The 20,426-nt window shown below is 40.7% G+C and overlaps 1 protein-coding gene across 3 annotated transcripts in view; it reads left to right on the top strand.

Moving 5' to 3' along the window:
* The window catches only part of KCNH6 (potassium voltage-gated channel subfamily H member 6), a 247,120-nt gene that overhangs the window by 221,411 nt on the left and 5,283 nt on the right, over positions 1-20,426 (top strand). For 2 of the 3 annotated variants that reach the window (XM_089674593.1, XM_089674595.1), the window contains 5 exons: positions 12,624-12,876; positions 14,757-14,950; positions 16,749-16,848; positions 16,961-17,269; positions 20,126-20,306. In XM_089674593.1, coding sequence (XP_089530719.1) covers positions 12,624-12,876; positions 14,757-14,950; positions 16,749-16,848; positions 16,961-17,269; positions 20,126-20,306 — 1,037 coding nt within the window. The remainder of the gene's footprint in view (positions 1-12,623; positions 12,877-14,756; positions 14,951-16,748; positions 16,849-16,960; positions 17,270-20,125; positions 20,307-20,426) is intronic. The other variant, XM_089674594.1, reaches the window with a different exon arrangement.

The following is a 20,426-nucleotide window of genomic DNA, read 5'->3' as shown; positions in this document are numbered from 1 at the left end:
GCATTACAAATCATGCAGATGCGAACCAAACCTAAAGGTGTGCAACATCTAGAGGCACTCCAGTCTAAATGAAGGACGGAAGATTTTATTTGACTATAGGCTGGCGAGATGTACATCTGGCTATAATATACATATATATAAATAATGTCCCAAAAGTCTCTATACATAGGAAAAAATAACAAACACATATTATCATATGAGAAGACTTTGGGTGTGTGAATATTTTGTAAAATTTTATAATGAATATATTGTAAATAAAGATATATTTAGATACAATTTCCTATTTTCCTTATGTATGTCGACTTTGGGACACCATGTGTTTGTGTGTGTATATATATATATATATATATATATACACACACTGGCATTATTTTTTTAAAATATAATTTGACACAGGGTGAAATGCAATACCATGGGCATCATAATCAGAGTAATGCTGGCCCCTTGCCCCTGACATATAATATCTGATGCATCCTCTTGTTTATAGAGAGCTACTGCACTTTGCATATCATCAATGTGCTTTGATCTGCCGGAATAAATAAGCTTGAATGTCTGTGAGTGTTGAAAGCCAGTCTGTGCATAGTCAACATATTATCCTCCCCACAGTGAGCAGTATGTAAATGTGTGTATAGGGATCCCGTGTGTTGTGATCTTGTCTTTACAGGATTCCTGTGTTCATTGAATCCATACAGTTTGCCTAGGATTGTGTTGAGATGATGTTGTACTCTCTCTGGTCATCAAGCACAGGGCCTCATGGTTTCTCTTCCCTTTGAAAGGCTAAAATGCAACCTGCGGCTGGATCGCAAGCCAAGATCATCTGCCAGGCAAGGGCATATACCTTCCTCCCTGCTCCATGTGACTCAGCGGGTTGACTAACCGTAGCACATCTTGACTGTCTAAGGTTCATATTTCGGCTCCTTTAACAATAAAATGTTTAACTGAAAAGCAACTCAATGCCAAGTGTATTTCTCTGTTTTCAGTCGAGAGTGTCATGGTTTGACCCTGCAAGTCTATACTGTTTTCTGTGTTTCCTGGCAGGGAGACCACCACCAAACCCAGCATGGATGTTACAGACGTAGCTGAGCATTTTCCAATGTATTCCTTTGAAGAATCCACTAGAAAGCAGAATGACACAACATTACTGTGCTCTCTTGTCCATTCTACATATGGAAAACACAGGCCAGTGATACAAGTAGCTTAGTTCAAAAGCCAAAATCATCTTGTCACAGCCAAGTTGGGAAAGTGGGGACATCATCATCTAGTATTTTTCAAACAGAGATCAAGCCAGAAAAGGTGACAGAACCCTTCCCCATCCCTTCCAAAATGGTAATTATGTTTTGGATGGAGCTGCTGTAAAACAGGCACTGCATAAGGAAACAAGAATACTAATAGTGTGGTAACCCATAGTAATCAAATCCGTATTGGTTTACTGCACTGCAAAATGAATGCTTGCTTTAGGTCACTACACTTAACCCTGATAATTCTATGTAAACTGAGCTAAGCAGTAACTTCAGAACACTAATAACAAATCATCTTTCATCAACTTTAAAGTAGGTTCAAATATGAAGTAAGATTTCTAGTTGGCTACTGCTCTCAGTCATGTCATATTATTAAAGGTACAGTCCACCCAATACTGATCCTTTACATATACAGTTGTGTTCAAAATAATAGCAGTGTGTTGAAAAAAGTGAATAAAGCTGAAAATCCTTCTAATAGCTTTTATTTCCATCCACACAAATGCATTGGGAACACGACACATTCTATTCCAAATGAAAACATGAAGAAAAATATATCAAATTTGTGTTGTTCCTCTAAAAAAATGGAAGAAAAGTGAATATTAGACTGTTCAAAAAAATAGCAGTGTTTGTATTCTTCTTTACAAACTCAAACATTCACTATATAAACAAAATGTTTGAAGATTTTGCTTTCCTTTGAATCACTTAATGAATATTTGGTTGTAGTCGCACTGTTTCTGAGAACTGCTGTACATCTGTGTTGCATGGAGTCACCCAACTTCTGGCACCTGTGATCAGGTATTCCAGCCCAGGATGATTGGACTACATTCCACAGTTCTTCTCTATTTCTTGGTTTTGCCTCAGAAACTGCATTTTTGATGTCACCCCACAAGTTTTCTATTGGATGAAGATCCGCGGATTGGGCTGGCCACTCCATAACATCAATCTTGTTGGTCTGGAACCAAGATGTTGCACGTTTACTGGTGTGTTTGGGGTCGTTGTCTTGTTGGAACACCCATTTCAAGGGCATTTCCTCTTCAGCATAAGGCAGCATAACCTCTTCAAGTATTCTGATGTATTCAAACTGATCCATGATCCCTGGTATGCGATAAATAGGCCCAACACCGTAGTATGAGAAACATCCCCATATCATGATGCTTGCACCACCATGCTTCACTGTCTTCACAGTGTACTGTGGCTTGAATTCAGTGTTTGGGGGTCGTCTGACAAACTGTCTCCGGCCACTAGACCCACAAAGAACAATCTTACTTTCATCAGTCCACAAAATGTTGCGCCATTTCTCTTTAGGCCAGTCAATGTGCTCTTTGGCAAATTGTAACCTCTTCAGCATGTCTTTTTTTCAACAGTGGGACTTTGCGGGGGCTTCTTGCAGATAGCTTGGCTTCACATAGGCGTCTTCTAATTGTAACAGTACTCACAGGGAACTTTACACCTTCTTTCATCTTCCTGGAGCTGATTGTTGGCTGAGTCCGCGCCATTTTGGCTATTCTTCTATCCATTCGAATGGTAGTTTTTTGCTTTCTTCCACGTCTTTCAGGTTTTGGTTGCCATTTTAAAGCATTTGCGATCATTTTAGCGGAGCAGCCTATCATTTTCTGCACTTCTTTATATGTTTTCCCCTCTCCAATCAACTTTTTAATTAAGGCACGCTGTTCTTCTGAATAATGTCTGCAATGACCCATTTTCCTCAGAATTTCAGAGAGAAATGCACTGTAACCGGCATGTACAACATTTGCTGCCTTCCTTCCTTAAATAAGGGCAATAATTGCCACCTGTTTTTCAAAGAATGAATGACCTCACTAATAGAACTCCACACTGCTATTATTTTGAACATGCCCCTTTCAATTAGTGATTCAATTACACAGAATCAGCAGCATGCATGTCATGACTGTTGGGTCTGTTGGATTTCTATTACTCTACTACACCTGCTAGTAAATTATTTGCCATGTAGAAATATAATTTCTACCAAAAACAGTGATTGATCCGGTTAGTGATGTCTGACTGCTATTATTTTGAACACAACTGTATATACATGCTGTTGGTTTGAATCAACCAAGGGTGGTCTATAATTATAGGGGACTTTAATGGTGGAATTTCTCCTATGAAAATCCCAATTTTGACCCCTAGCAATAAAGTCTCACTCCAGTTTTCCAAAAAAGAAGAGTCTTAATCCTACAGTTGCAATACATTCATGAAACAGTCAATGGAAGAACCTCATAGTCAGGGGATAGAACTCTGAATTTAGAAGTATAAATCTCTCCAGCAATGTCCTCATGAGACATTCAAAGCTAATGAGTCATTCAGCCTGCCAGATTTTGTCCAAACTAGACACAATGTATAACTCTAGGGCTACATACACACTGACATACATGACATAATAGAAAATGACACGGCTCACATAATTAATCACGAAATATACCTACAAAGGTGTAACAGAGGTAACACTTTGAAGACCTGACAAGATAGCATACATGTTCAGTAAAATGATAGCGCAAAGGTAGTATACATTAATACACTAAAATAATGCAAGAATATGGTTACATTGTTGCAGAAATGAAAGGTCCAAGTGAAAAAGAAATGTGCCTGTTTAATAACCCATTATCCATAGAAAGATAGTGTACTATGGCCACCAGTATTGACTGTAACAAGGCACATCAACGTATAATAACCGTGTGCAAAATACAACAACCCAATTTGAGAGCTAGATAGAGTAAACTATGTTTTGATCACCTGCTATACATTGCTGCAATACATTAGCAGTAAGATAAGCCCTCAATACCCGACAAACGTTTTTGAAAAGAGATTTATTTTTACAGACAGTGGAGAAGAGGATGACAAAGGTTGTCCTTAGCAAATAAAGAAAAAATAAAACAGAATCTACTCTTGATGTGCTGCATGCATACAGTCAGGTCCATAAATATTGGGACATCGACACAATTCTAACATTTTTGGCTCTATACACCACCATAATGGATTTGAAATGAAATGAACAAGATGCGCTTTAACTGCAGACTGTCAGCTTTAATTTGAGTGTATTTACATAAAAATCAGGTGAACGGTGTAGGAATTGCAACAGTTTGCATATGTGTCTCCCACTTATTAAGGGACCAAAAGTAATGGGACAGAATATTAATCATAAATCAAACTTTCACTTTTTAATACTTGGTTGCAAATCCTTTGCAGTCAATTACAGCCTGAAGTCTGGAACGCATAGACATCACCACATGCTGGGTTTCATCCCTGGTGATGCTCTGCCAGGCCTCTCCTGCAACTGTCTTCAGTTCCTGCTTGTTCTTGGGGCATTTTCCCTTCAGTTTTGTCTTCAGCAAGTGAAATGCATGCTCAATCGGATTAAGGTCAGGTGATTGACTTAGCCATTGCATAACATTCCACTTCTTTCCCTTAAAAAACTCTTTGGTTGCTTTTGCAGTATGCTTTGGGTCATTGTCCATCTGCACTGTGAAGCGGCGTCCAATGAGTTTTGAAGCATTTGGCTGAATATGAGCAGATAATATTGCCCGAAACACTTCAGAATTCATCCTGCTGCTTTTGTCAGCAGTCACATCATCAATAAATACAAGAGAACCAGTTCCATTGGCAGCCATACATGCCCATGCCATGACACTACCACCACCATGCTTCATTGATGAGGTGGTATGCTTAGGATCATGAGCAGTTCCTTTCCTTCTCCATACTCTTCTCTTCCCATCACTCTGGTACAAGTTGATGTTGGTCTCATCTGTCCATAGGATGTTGTTCCAGAACTGTGAAGGCTTTTTTAGATGTCGTTTGGCAAACTCTAATCTGGCCTTCCTGTTTTTGAGGCTCACCAATGGTTTACATCTTGTGGTGAACCCTCTGTATTCACTCTGGTGAAGTCTTCTCTTGATTGTTGACTTTGACACACATACACCTACCTCCTGGAGAGTGTTCTTGATCTGGCCAACTGTTGTGAAGGGTGTTTTCTTCACCAGGGAAAGAATTCTTCAGTCATCCACCACAGTTGTTTCCGTGGTCTTTCGGGTCTTTTGGTGTTGCTGAGCTCACCGATGCGTTCGTTCTTTTTAAGAATGTTCCAAACAGTTGTTTTGGCCATGCCTAATGTTTTTGCTATCTCTCTGATGGGTTTGTTTTGTTTTTTCAGCCTAATGATAGCTTGCTTCACTGATAGTGACAGCTCTTTGGATCTCATCTTGAGAGTTGACAGCAACAGATTCCGAATGCAAATAGCACACTTGAAATTAACTCTGGACCTTTTATCTGCCCATTGTAATTGGGATAATGAGGGAATAACACACCTGGCCATGGAACAGCTGAGAAGCCAATTGTGCCATTACTTTTGGTCCCTTAATAAGTGGGAGGCACATATGCAAACTGTTGTAATTCCTACACCGTTCACCTGATTTGGATGTAAATACCCTCAAATTAAAGCTGACAGTCTGCAGTTAAAGCACATCTTGTTCGTTTCATTTCAAATCCATTGTGGTGGTGTATAGAGACAAAAATGTTAGAATTGTGTCGCTGTCCCAATATTTATGGACCTGACTGTATATACTGTAGATGCCCTGTCATGGAACAAGATGACCAATACAGTTTTCAGTCCCATATACATCCATAAACTGAGATTTATGGGTGGTTGTAACTAGCCTTTGAAAGGTTTATCCACTAAAGGTCTATGCATCAAGGCAAGGAGTCACTGGCAATAACTATACAACAATATATTTCAGTCATTAATTCACAGCCACTGGGTTTGGTAGCCTGAAGCATTTAAAAAACTTGTATAAGCATTCAATGCTCTTGCAGTCTGGATTGGCATTCAACAGACTGATGAAGTCTGAAGAACATGAACTTTAACTCCACCAAATACAAACAGAGGAACTATCCATATTTTCGGTTTCTTCTTTATTTGCCTTTTTAGCATCAGAGCATATATCTCCTTTGCCTAAAGTCTCCAGCAATTACTGTTTGAGTTTGTCTTGCTTCTTTTACCTTAGTGTTTCTGAAATCAGTTTAAGTGTTTGATTTTGTTTTGTTTTCTTACATTTCACATGTGTTTGATTTTACATCATGTTTATTTTTATTGTCTTGTGCTTCTCTATGTTTGACAATTTACTTCTTGAAAGAATAATTCATTAGTTTAATTCACAATTATGGACGGTCTTAGGGTACACATACACATTTGGTTATGTTTGAAAATATGGTAATGGCCTAACAGTTTAAAGTATATCTATAGCCAAAACTTTTATCCTTAGTTTTAAATAGATAGATAGATAGATAGATAGATAGATAGATAGATAGATCGATAGATCGATAGATAGATTCTGTGTGTGTGCGTGTGTATATATATATATATATATATATATATATATATATATATATATACATGCACACAGTTGTACTCAAAAGGTTGCATCCCCTGGCAGAAATTATTACATTTTGGCATTGTTATTGAAAATATGACTTGTCATGCTGAAAAACTCCTCGTCTTTTATTTAAGGATAGTGATCATATGAAGCCATTTATTATCACATTGTCTCCATTTGAAATCATAATGATAACAGAAAGCACCCAAAAAGGTCTGATCAAAAGTTTCCCTCCCCTGGAATGTTTGGCCTTGGTACAGATACACAAGGTGACACACACAGGTTAAAATGAAAATTAAAGGTTAATTTCCCACATCTGCGGCTTTTTAAATTGCAATTAGTGTCTGTGTATAAATAGTTAATGAGTTTGTTAGCTCTCACGTAGATGCACTGAGGAGGCTAGATACTGAGCCATAGCGAGCAGAAAATAACTGTCAAAAGACCTGTGTAACAAGGTATTGGAACTTTATAAAGATAAAAAAGGATATAAAAAGATATCCAAAGCCTTTAATTGCCATTTTATCCCATGTGTGTCACTTTGTATGTCTGCACCAAGGGCAAATAGTCCAGGGTATGGGGACTTTTGTTCAGGGCCATTTGGGTGATTTCTGTTATCATTATGATTTACAAAGGAGCCAAACAACTATGTGCTAATAAATGGCTTCATATGATCACTATCCTTAAATAAAAGACAGTTCTTCAGCATGATCAGTCATATTTTCAATATCAATGCCACAATTTCACGATTGCCACAACTGTGTATATATATATATATATATATATATATATATATATATATATATATATATATATATATATATATAATTTTTATGACTGTATCCTGGTAAAGAGATTTCCAATCATGTTCTGTTCCAGAGACACAAGAAGTGAGGGGAAATCTCTCCAAAGTGGAAGGAATTCCCATTTTGGGTAGCAATCTCTAGAACAATTGTCCCAATTGAAAGGATTCCCCTCTATTTCTGTTTTGTTAACAACAGTAAAAGGTAATGATAACATTTCCCATCCTTTGCTGTCCTGGTGACAAAGGTGACCAAAACAAACAGAGAGGATGAATCTGCCCAGTTGACATACAGACAGCAATAAAAACCTGACAGAGGTTCTAATTGTGGCATACTCTATCCAAAATGAAAAAGAAGTTTTGGCTTTAAATACACTTTAAGGATTCTCCCACCAACCCTCACATGTCTACAGTTGTACTTTGACCATGCATATGCTATGAACTGCTGTGAACCTTACAACTGTTTTCATTTCTTAACTGAAAGGAAGATCAGTGGTCTGTTTTCAACAAATTACCAATCTGACCCGTAGTCCTTTCCTTTAAATCCACAATCTTATTTGTTGTGGTTTTCACTATCAAACTCATGGTCATACAAAATTCTTCCAATGATTGGTGTGGGACATTGGGCATCTAATGTTTATGAGTACCTCAAATACTAATAATTTAATATAGTCCCAAGAATCTACCTTCTTCAAACGTTTTACTGAAATTGAGATGGCATCTGTTATGCTCAGAACCTGGTGGATCTCTCAGTAAGCAGCACACACTTTAACATGAATGACCAATTCTACTTAAAGCTGTCATTTCTCATTTGGCTTTTCCACTGGCAGATTGAATCATCCACCATATCTTTGAAAGACATCAATTGAAAGATTTGCCTTCAGAAAAGTTAGTGTCTGCTTTCTTTCCACAAAACCATAATGGTGTTGACGCTCTCTGGAACCCATGTTCCACAGTTATTTAATTATGACACCTCATGGAGATTTCCCATGAGGTGCTCACAGTATCATTTGGCTTTGCAGTGGCCACAACATTTTGGAAAAACTGATAGCTCCAGAAGGGAAATCTTACCATTCGAGCTCCAACAACATATCAGTTGGAAGCATGTGATTCAATTTGCCAGCAAGCATGTAAAACTGAAGTACCAGCTGGAAATAGATTTGGTCTTCATCCATTGTATTTGTAAAAGCATGTTAGATGCCTTTTTAGCTTCTAGTTGCATATTTTTTATCCTCGTGCTATGATATGAAGACCTCTGAGTGGGGAAGGTGGGAATCATTTATCAGTTTATATCAGAAAAGTACTTTCAGGTTTTCAGCACAGTCATCTATTAGTTTAATCCTGTGCTGGAAAGTAATATGTTGGAAAATGAAAATTTAAATGTGATGGCTTTCTGGTAGGGGATTGGGTCAATGCAGATGGTTCTTTTTAGAGACACTGGGGTTGATTTACTAGACATGGAGAGTGCAAAATCTGGTGCAGCTCTGCACACAAACCAATCAGCTTCCAGGCTTTATTGTTAAAGCATAAAGGATAAGTTCACCTTTGGGAACATGTTACATATGTCCACCCGGTTTTAGGGAGTAACATGTGCCATGTTCCCATAGCTTCAGCCGCGCCGCCGCCCCCCTCCCGCTGACAGTACGGAGGGAAGTTTCTCTGTGCTATAAGTCAGATTTGAAAATACTTCCGCCCACTCGGCCACATCACTCATTCGCTCATTCACATAACTCTCCACAAGTCCCGGCAGCCTTAGTGGTTGTCAGCTTGTAGTTTTCAATGAACTACCATGGCGCTGTGGAGCTCTGTGGTAGTTCATTGAAGCTTCCTCTCAGAATATCTGATTGCTCGTACATCCCGTACAGCAAGCAAATATTCTGACAGGTCTGCAGGAGACATGCATGGCATCAACGGTCTACTGATCGCTGGTGCAATGCTTTACTGGCTCCTGCAGACAAAAATAAAAAAATGCACATTTTTTTACCTGCAAAATAATGTGCATTTATTATATTTGGCAAAAAGGGGAACTTATCCTTTACCCCTGGTTCACATATCTGCATTCCTGCGGTCCGTGTTTTGCGCGGGCACAAGAGCCCATTACTTTGAATGGACTCCCATGCCCCGGGACACACAGGAAAGAAGTCCCTGCACTTCTGAAAACGCAGCCCGCATGGGAACCTGGGTTCCCAGTACAGTTGCAATTTCCAGTGCGGGCAGCATACCATTAGAAATAATAGCACCCGCCCGCAGGTCCACATTCTTCTATGCGGGTGGTGCGGCTGCACAGATTTTTCTGCGGATCCGCAGCGGCACCACCCGCACATATGTGAACCAAGCCTAAATTGAACAAGCTGTAGTTAGAAGCTGATTGGCTACCATGCACAGCTGCACCAGATTTTGCACTCTCCAGTTTTAGTCAAATCATCCCCACTGTGTAGTGATCCTCCATGGTAAAACACCATGCACCAAGTGCTGCCATGACGTACCTTCCCCTGCTCAGGAATTCTCCTTGGAATCATATTAAGAAATGCAAATGATTGCTTTGAACAGTGTATGGAAAGAAAAATGCTATTCTGAGATTCCCGTGTAGATGGCACGTTTTATTTTAGAAAGTGACTGTCAGACCACATAACACTGTATTATATAAATACTATCTGTTTTTACAGCAGAGAAATAGTCATGTGAGGTCTTGATGTGAGTGATAATATGCACTGTGATTCAATCACAAAATGTGTGTACCAGCTGCATAATTATATCTTGCTTGCCTGGTGACTTTAGATCAATGCACACCTTTCTTTGCATTGATACATAGACCCATCTCATCTGCAATTCCATTTTGTACTCCAATGATAAACCTAAACAAGACCATTCCATTTTGCTTTCCTTGTTGCAAGTCAGTAGTCTGTTTTGTATGCATACACCACTGATTCCACATACCAATGCATGTAACCCCATTCTCACCATGAACAGCAGTATATACAGTATACTGATTCTGAGGGGTTGATTAACTAAAGACAAACAGGCTGTTCACTTTGCAAAGGAATTTTCATGAATGAGGTAAAGCTCTGTTGACTTCTATCATCCAGTCATGTGCAATAAAAAATACAGGTTTTTATTTTCCTTGCACGTGATTGGGTATGCTTTGTACAATGAAATTTCACCATATTCACCATAAGCTAAGGTAAAATTCCCTTCCAAAGTGAAAATTTCCTGGCAAAATAAACGGCTTATTTCCCTCTAGTAAATCAACCCATGTACCTTCCCTCTCCAGGTTAGGACATACATTCCAAATTTCTTCTGTTCAGCTTTGCATACCCATCCCTAACTTCAACTCCATCACATCCTACTCCTAAATTATTTTTTTTTTCTTCATAATGTACGTCATCACATATTTTTCACCATGTTTTTCACTCATTTTTCTCTCTCCAGTTTAACAAATCTCCATTCTATCTTCTCATTAAAACTTTGCATATTCCACCTAAAAATAAAAGTCCATTTATAGGTAGTATGGAAGATTAAAGCAGATTAAGGCAGTTTAGGGCAGGGGTGCTCAGCCCTTTGAAGATCAAGGGCCACTTAAGTAATTTGGTAAACAGTCGCAGGCCACAGCGAGATAAAATGGTTCAGAATTAAGAATTTGTTTATCTTGAATAGCATAATGAACATTTTTCTCCTGCATCTGCTGAATGCTGCTGGGAGGAAAAGGAGGAAAAGCTGACTTTCAGCGGTTACAAGAGGCAAATGGAGAAGATAGGTCCCTGTATATGTTGCTCCTGCCACCCATCCTGTCCAAGTATAAAACAGAACGTGACAAAAAGCCACACAGGGCCCCTCCATGGGACGGGGTCACCATTGCAACCAGCGATGCTACACCAATGGTTTGGGGTGTGTGGTAAAAAACACATCTCATTTTTGGGGTTTTATTGCCCCCGAAACCGCAAACAAGTCCTTACTGTCCTAAGCCCCCTATAAGGCTGTTTTCACATGTGTAGCTTACCCACAAGGCAAGTGCGGTGCAGTGCTTTCCTGTGGGTTAGCTTCACTTTGCCATAGACTTCTATTATATATTGCGAGTGTGGTGTGCTTTCTGAAAGAGCACCAAACCCACAGAACATAATAGAAGTGCGCTTCCGTTGGCCACAGGTTAAGCACCCCTGTTGCAGGGTTTACTAATGGGTGATAACAAGCGCATCTTACTACTGGAAACCCTTGTTATTGCACACAGAGATTTTTCAACATACACATCTATCTGTCAAATCAGTCTCAGTGTTCTCTTGCTATGAAGAGAAGGGAATTAAGCTTTCTCCACACATGTACCCCTTCCACCAGTTGGTCAAGTGGTGAATATTTCTACAGCATCAAGAGCTCTTCGAAGGTGAGAAACAAAATGCAGACTGAGTATACCATCCGAGTATACCATCTGATACTTTTAGCGAGTAATCTACCCCTGTATGCAAAGCCCCAGCTTTGAATATCTTAATGCAAGCGGTTCTAGGTCTAAAGAGTTGGTCCACAGCTACTCTTAATGCCCAGTGACTGCCCAAGTCTGTCACCCACACTCAGCTTTGCTGTTTGGTTTTATATCATTTGGAAGCAGGTATGGTAATGCAAAAACCATGTGAGTAATCCAACTTTGCAGCAAATACTATATTATGACATAATGAAGGTATAGCTTCAAGTACCCTAATACAAAATTATTGTTACTCGAACCAGTGAAAATATTGGGTGACAGTGATTATGTGTATGGGTACTAGCAAATACCTCTGGCCTAAATGTTTCAGAAGTGTTGCTGAGACAGGACTGATGCTGAGGGTATCTGAGGACTTCCTGCTTGCATTCTCAGATGATACAACAGAACATGTTCAAGCACCATCTATCTGGGTGCTGACTGTGGCTCCATACCCCTATTCAAATCTATTAGCATTAATTAAAGATTAAATAAAGTTATCCCAATCTTGAAGGATGAGCATGACCCTTGAGGACAAATTAGAACAATCTTGTTAAAAACCATACCATATAATCACATCATCCGCTTTTCTGCTTTGCAACTCTATACCATACCATATTTTATCAACTTCATATATCCGAGATCCTGTATCCAACACTGCATACCATTCTTCTTCATAGCCTTACCTTTCTTTTCAGACTTCATATAGTTTTATTCAGACTAATGTTCTCTCACTCTCTTGTTATCTAATTTTTCAGGTGCTGAAAGGATTCCCAGAGTGCCTCCAAGCAGACATATGCCTGCACCTCAACCGCACACTGCTTCAAAACTGCAAAGCCTTCCGTGGTGCCACCAAAGGATGCTTGCGAGCCCTGGCCATGAAGTTCAAGACTACGCATGCCCCACCAGGGGACACACTGGTTCATTATGGAGATGTGCTCACTACTCTCTATTTCATCTCTCGTGGGTCAATTGAAATTCTCAGGGATGACATTGTGGTGGCTATTTTGGGTAATTAGGTTTTTTTCTCCTTTTGCTTATATTTATACTGGGAATAATTGAGAATATATCATATCTTATCATTGTTAAGGGATTTTCTTTTGTTTTCTCGTTAATACATATGTAGTACCCTCCCAGATGCTAGATTAGGTACATTTAGTTTGTCTCACTGTAATCAGTGTGGCTTCATGTGATTAGTTAAGTCTGTGTTCTGTGCTTCACTGGCTGCATGGTTGACTGTTTCCCCGTCTGGCTGGAAATGTTCAGAAAGATAAAGGGCTGGAAATAGTCAAATTGGTAGCTGAATATTTATGCAGTCGTGGCCAGTCCCTGGGGAGAGTTGCCCAGATGGTGGCTGGGCGTGTGTATAAAAACTCTGAGGAGGAGATCACAGCCTAGGAGGCTAAGTGCCCCCTAGGTAAGCATGCTCGTCTCCTTTTCTTTGAGGTCCTAGCTGGGCTAGCTGTGGAAGCTTACTTTGCTGAAAGTTGCTGGAGCTGACTGAGGGCCTTTCCGTCTTAGGATCTATTCTGGTATCACTGGGAGAGGTGTCTGGAAGATATTGGATAGAGGATTTACAATTATCCAAAGACATTAGTGAGTGCAGACTAATGTGAGCGATCCTGCAGACTGTGTACTGTTGCCACCCCTCCAGTGCCATAGAGTCAGCTGTGTTCATAGAGGACATTGTGTCTGGTGTCCTGAAAAGCTCTACTTCATTCCTACTTAAAGGATCTCTAAGAGGAGGATTAATATCCTCAAGTTGCTATTACAAAGCTCGGTCCATCAAGGACTTCTAGTTCTAAAGAAGAAAGTTTAGTGTCCTCAAATTGCTACTAAAAGTTACTGGAGTATCCCACAGTTACCCTGCTCCTATCTACGTTCATGTTCCACAATAAAGCATCAGAAAAGCATACCCCTAGACTGTTCATTGGGCCAAAAGGCAGTGACTGTGTGCCTGGCTGCGGGCAACTACAGGAAAAGACCCACCTGATCCTCAATACTGCAGGGGGTGTAGCAGAGATACCACCAGGGGCGGACTGACAATTCATGGGGCCCCCGGGCAATAAGGGATCATGGGGCCCCTATGTCCTTGCCCAAACTTAAAAACCTATGAAAAAGGTACCAGGGGCATCTCATGGGGCCCCCTACTGACCCCGGGCCCTTGGGCAGTGCCCGAGTTTCCAAATGGTCAGTCCGCCCCTGGATACCACTGTACATATACTCAATATTAACCCTAAAATTAGACATTATACATTGATGACATGCAATCTTCCATCAGACTCTGTGAGAAAAAAACTCCAGTTTAATTTATTTTTTTTAAAGGACATATTTTGCTTCCTTGAAATCATAACAGCAGTGTTTGTTGCAAGAAGAGATTTTGAAGAAAACAAATTTCCTGCCCATGTATTTGGCTCACTGCTCTCCTAAAAGTATTTGTTAAAACTGAGAGGGCTGCATGTCTAAACAGACTCTGTTTTTTTTTTACTTATTATAACCATTTATATTAAGAGCAAACCCTCCACTCAGCACTCAATTTTTTAAAAAATCAGTAAGAGAACTGGCATACCACCTAACTTCACTTCTATTCACTGTCCTGATAGCTTGGATGGCTGACAGAAAGCAAACATACAACTGTTACTGAATCTCTGATGTGATCTCTCACAGACTAGCAATCAAGTAATGAGCTGGCCAAGAGGGACTTATAATTTCAGAATGCTCTCATGCTGCCAAAGGAGGAACGCAGAGCAGCACTGATCAGACCGAAGCAGAACTGATTTTATTACCAGATTAAAAAAACACCAAATGAGCCGCACACATCATTTATCATAAATCTTATAGCAGAAATTGATTTTAACTGGAAATATTTTAATCTTTTGTTTTTTTTTCAGGAAAAAACGATATATTTGGAGAGCCCATCAGCTTGTATGCACGTCCTGGAAAGTCCAATGCTGATGTGAGGGCTCTGACTTATTGTGACCTTCATAAGATTCAGAGAGAAGATCTGTTGGAGGTGCTAGACATGTACCCAACCTTCACGGACAGCTTCTGGAGCAACTTGGAGATTACCTTCAACCTGAGAGATGTGAGGAGGTTGCAGAACAATGTAGAATAGGTTGTATTTCACTAAAGATGAGACTTAAGCTCAGCATACATGTATAGATTTTGCTTGTTCAGTTCACGTATATGGATGAAGAAATCTTCCCTGCTGGCTATTGTATTCTGACAGCTGGGACCTGCAGCTGTCAGAATAACTGATTTGTGACTGAATCTTATTGGATGCACACACTGTCCATCCAGCAATTCTCCACCCAGCTCCTGCAACAAAAGTTGATTGAAAATTCAACTTTTGTCAAGCTGAGTGGTACCAACAAGGCCACCCATGGCTCAAATTTCAACTGATTCAGCTGAATTAAGCCAAAATTTTTGCTGTTTATGGCAGCCATTAGACCAGCCTTTCTCAACCCTTGAAATAACTTTCTGCTCTCATGTAACTCCTAAAAATTACTACATCTACTGCTCATGATACATTAGTGTGATAGTGAGACAAATACAACTTACACTTGTGGGTATTGAAAAGAATTACCCCCTTACAGATAGCTAAAAAGACCAATGGTGTCAGTGGGAACTTATCTTAGGGGCAGAAACTGCTTACTGCTCAAGGAACCTCTTGCAACCTCTGGAGCAGATTTTCTCAACTAGGGTGCCGCCTGAGGTCCTCAGGGGTGTCGCGGCATCCTGGTAGAGAAAAGCTGTCAGATCAGCCCGAGCTCCCGATCCCCATGTGTTTGTATGTATACGTGTGTATATATGTGTGTGTACGTACATACGTGTGTTTGTGCGTGTATGTGTTTGTATATGTGTGTGTATGTATTTTACTTTTAATCCTGACCCACTATTCTTGTACAATTCTTGTACTATCAGAACTGCTTTTTTAGAGCTTGTTTATAACATGCTCAGCTCACATGCTCAGATTGCTGTTCAGAGGCATTCGGTAGGCAGTGAAGAGGCAATATGTTGACTCCTCACCACCTGTTTTAACCCCATAAATGCAGCATCACCACACCACAACCAGTTGCAGGGTGGTTTCAGTGCAGCCCCATTCACCTAGGGGTATACTTCCAGCCACAGCATGCGTAAACTCCCAGTTGCTGCCTCTGCAGCTAAAGGGGGAGCAGTTGGGGGTGGTAAAAATAGCTCAGCTGCATGGTTTTACTGCCCTCCAACCTCACATGAAAAAGCCCTTGGTTCACATCTATGCATCTGTGTGCTGTGTTTAGAGTGGCCCATTCATTTCAGTATGCTGTCCTACCCGCAGAAATGCAGGAAAAGAAGTCCCTGGCCCTTTTTTTAAAAAATTGCACCACACTAAAAACACCCTGCGTTTGCCAATGTGTGGGGTACCATTAAGAATTAATGGCACCCCCAAAGAGCAGAACATTTGTCGGCTTGACAGGAACAAGCAAGATTTTGGTGTATTCCTCAACACATTAGAACATGAACCAAGCCCTAGACTGGGGAGCTGAAAATACTTTTCAAGGGCGCCCTGTCTGGAAAAAGGTTGAGAAACGCTGCTCTGGAGGAACCCTATGGTTCCATGGAACCCTGGTTGAAAAACCTGCATTAGACTATACTGTTGAGAACATCAATTCAGCTAGTGTTTACAAGAGGTATACAGCTGTACAGATGACCGTCCTACTCAGGACTTTGCTAGGGCAATGTTTATAAACAGGTTCAATAAACTATGATTACTGTTTATGATATATAATGCACATGAGTTAGTAAATTACTTACAAAAGCTAAATAACAATAGCTGCAAATATGAAGAAGTTTCAAGCAAATCATGTAGTGCTAACCCATTTTGTGATTCTTTCCGTTATCAGGCAGACAGTATTCCACGTTCTCCTATAAGCGAGGAGTACAACTGCAACTACCGTAGGACACGGAGATGCAAACAACAAGGAAGACGTAGGAAGAAACATGGTAAGAATCAAAGCATGCAAAACACTTCCTCATGTAGCAACATTTGTGCTTTAATGTTGAGTGTTTCATTTGATCAGTGCAAATTATTTAGAAATGTTTCATTGACTTGCAGCTCTTCCATGTCTCGCAGATGGTCTTGAGGATCTGAATTCTGATGCTGAGCAGTATCACACTTACTCTGAAAAGAGCAACATCCAGCGGCCATTGAGCCGGGAACAATGGGATGATTTGGCCAGCAGCACTACTCCTTGTTCCCAAACTAGTGATGATGAAACCAAACCACTAAACTCAGGTTGCATGGATAGGCTGGCTTCCACAGAAAAGCAGGAGTTCATCCCAGCAGTGGTCAATTTGGTGACAGCCAACATCAGCAATCGAGAGGGGGGTCGGAAGATGCTGGAGACAGTGGAGACATATTCAGGTGACTGATAACCTTGACTAAGTATTTTTATTTTTGTCCTAGAGCTAAACTGAACAGGAAAAGTGCCCTTGGGATATGAAACATATCCATAGTTGGGGGGACACAACAGGTCTCTAGTAAGTGTCACTGCAGCAAACCCATAAACTTTCATTGTGGAAGGATCAGTAGAGCACTACTATTTGCACTGCAAAGCAGGAAGCAGATTCTATGCAAATATATGCTTACCCAACGTATATAGAAACAAAGTTTTAAAACCGTTATACACATTGATACCATTATTTACATCAAACATGTCTCTTATTTATTTTTATAAAATGATTAAAATGCAATACATTCCCTTAAAATTACATATATGTGGAGAGTTATGGCGCAGAAGTGTATGTGACCAACACTCTGAAGGGAGATGGCTTGGGGGGTCCAGGTGAGGTGGTGGAGTGATTCCAAAACAATGTATTGCAGCACCTCTCAAGAGACTGAAGATTCTCTATGATAATAGATAGGGACAGCAGAGGGTGCATCTGAGTAGCAGTATAAAAACTCATTTACAGTGGCTAAATGGTTAGCACTTCCGCCTGGCAGTACTAGGGTTGTTGGTTTGAATCCCAACCACGGCACCACCTGCCTGGAGTTTGCATGTTCTCCCTGTGACTGCGTGGGTTTCCTCTAGGTACTCCGGCTTCCTCCCACACTCCAAAGACATGCTGGTAGGTGAATTGGATCCTGTATAAATTGTCCCTAGTATGTGTATGTATGAATGTAAGTTAGGGACCTTAGATTGTACGCCCCTTGAGGGTTAGGGACTGATGTGAATGTACAATATATATGTAAAGCGCTACGTAAATTGATGGCGCTATATAAGTACCTGAAATAAATAAATAAAATAAATATGACAACTGGCAACTTACAAGACAATGTAGGGATATAGGGCATATACATATAGAATTGTTATTAAGGGTCAGCTTCCTGGTGATGGACCTTCACATAACAGGATGAGCTTCCTTGGGAGGAATTGCAGTACCTGTAGCTGTAATGCAAAGGAGACACCACCGGGGGGGTTTGCAGTAGACTACGTATAGCAAAAGCAAGCTATGTAAATAGCAACTCATAGAGGTAAAGGGTTAGGAGTCTCATAACATGTGGGTCCGATCATCCAATAATCATCCAGATGTAGGAGAGATGGTTCAGCTGTCACTGGAGCCTATAGATGTGGATGGAGCACTGGGAGACCACAAGGTGTCCAAAGGTGAAGGGCATATAGCTATTGGTTTGAGAAAGAGGCAACCCCGCCTCAAAACACATAACCATGCCCACGCATTTTGACAACACTCCCTACGCCATGTGCCTGATATCACTACATTGTCGCAGTTGAGCGACATTTGAGGCTAAGGCTGATACTTGGTTTGTCCATACACTCCATCGATGAAGTCATTTAACCATCTGAGGGTCTGACAGTGAGAGGGCCAGCCTGGAGCTCGGATTCAAGCGCTTTTGATCTCTATAATTTGAGATCACTTCCATTTGGTAAGAGGCCCCTCTTTTCTTCAAGGAGCAGAGGCGGACTGACAACTCATGGGGCCCCCGGGCAATAGGGGATCATGGGGCCCCTGTGTCCTCGCCCACACTCAAACCACACCCAAAAAAGCCTATGAAAGGTACCAGGGACATCTCATGGGGCCCCCTACTGACCCTGGGCCCTCGGGCAGTGCCCAAGTTCCCCAATGGTCAGTCCACCCCTGTCAAGGAGCACTTTTTAATTTGGATTTCTTTATTAGTGTGTTTTATAGTATGTAAGAATTCTTTCAGTTTATTTCACATTTGTTTGCACTAACTGGTGAATTTTCTAATTATGTGTACATTCAGGATTTAAAGGGACAGTGCACTTCTTATTTTGTATCAGGAAGCACTGTCACTTTTCCCTGAAAGACAGGTGGCATGGTTTCTTTAAATTACCTGAAAATGTGTTTTTATTTAAAGAGAACAGGAGCAAATGATTCACACTTGGTCACAAGCTTTCGACTGCAGGAAAAGCTTAAATAAAACACTTCAAAGTCTTTTTTCTTTTGGTATTGGTGTTTAAAAAAACATCTGTCTGTTCTTAGGTTCCTTTCACATGGGTAGAACGGACTGATCCGGTCTGCCTGTCCGTTTTTCAGGCAGACGCAATCAAACCATCTATTGTCCTCTATGGGGAGGCAGATGTAAATGGACATGTGTCTGTTTACAACCACCTGCATCCAATCCAATCCAATCCGTTAGAAAAAGACAGATGGGGATCTGTTCTCCATCCATCTAGCGGATCGAATCAGATGACAGTCAGATGTAAATGTACAGGCGGTCTTTTACATCTGACCACCCCATAGAGAACAGCAGGCTGTGTCTGTGTTTGCTATTCACAAGCAGGGTGGACACGGACATGGACCTGGTGTCTGTCTGCTCAGCGGGGATCACCAGACAGATTCCCCGCTGAGCAGGCGGATCTACTTGAGTCCGCCAGTGTGAAAGGGCCCTTACATGGACAAAATAACATTTCAGGACTTGCTGTGGGTCAGTTAAAGATAATTAGTCCCTATGGAAGTGCAGTGGACAATACTGACCTCAACTTGAATTAAACACAGTTGAATGCTTCATGTTCTATCCAGGAGTGTGCCCTCGGGCTGCATTCACAAAAGGGATGTCTCTAAAAGGACAAACACAAAGCAAATGCAATATTACTGCAGTCCGAATGGAAGTGTGCATATTTGTCTTCTGAGTTTTACACTTTGCTTTGTTTTCTTATTACTCTCTGGTTTTCTTTCTGTTTTATTTGCCTGAATCAAGATTATTTAAAATTACATATTTTATTGGTTTATATTTTAGCATCTCCTATTGAAGTTCCCAGCTTGTTCAATTTCTGGAGTGACCACCGCTCAGCTGCGTGCCCAGAGTCCCATCAACATATTTCAATGGTGCATAATTCTCTGGATCCTCCACTTAGCCCTGATGACCGGCCCGGAGAGATTGAATCCAGATTGGAGCTACTGCAGGCTCAACTAGACAGGTGTGACAGACCAGCTAGGAAAAAAAACATAATCTTCACGAAAGGCCCAGGAACTGAATGTCTTACAATGCACCTCACAAAACTAAAAAAAACACAGTTGCTTTGTGCTTGTTTTCCAGT

This window comes from Staurois parvus, unplaced genomic scaffold (genome assembly GCF_062004578.1).
Source record: "Staurois parvus isolate SC_StPar_1 unplaced genomic scaffold, SC_StPar_1.0 ptg000151l, whole genome shotgun sequence".
Taxonomy (NCBI): Eukaryota; Metazoa; Chordata; class Amphibia; order Anura; family Ranidae; genus Staurois; species Staurois parvus.
This window is presented reverse-complemented; position numbering and strand designations above follow the sequence as displayed.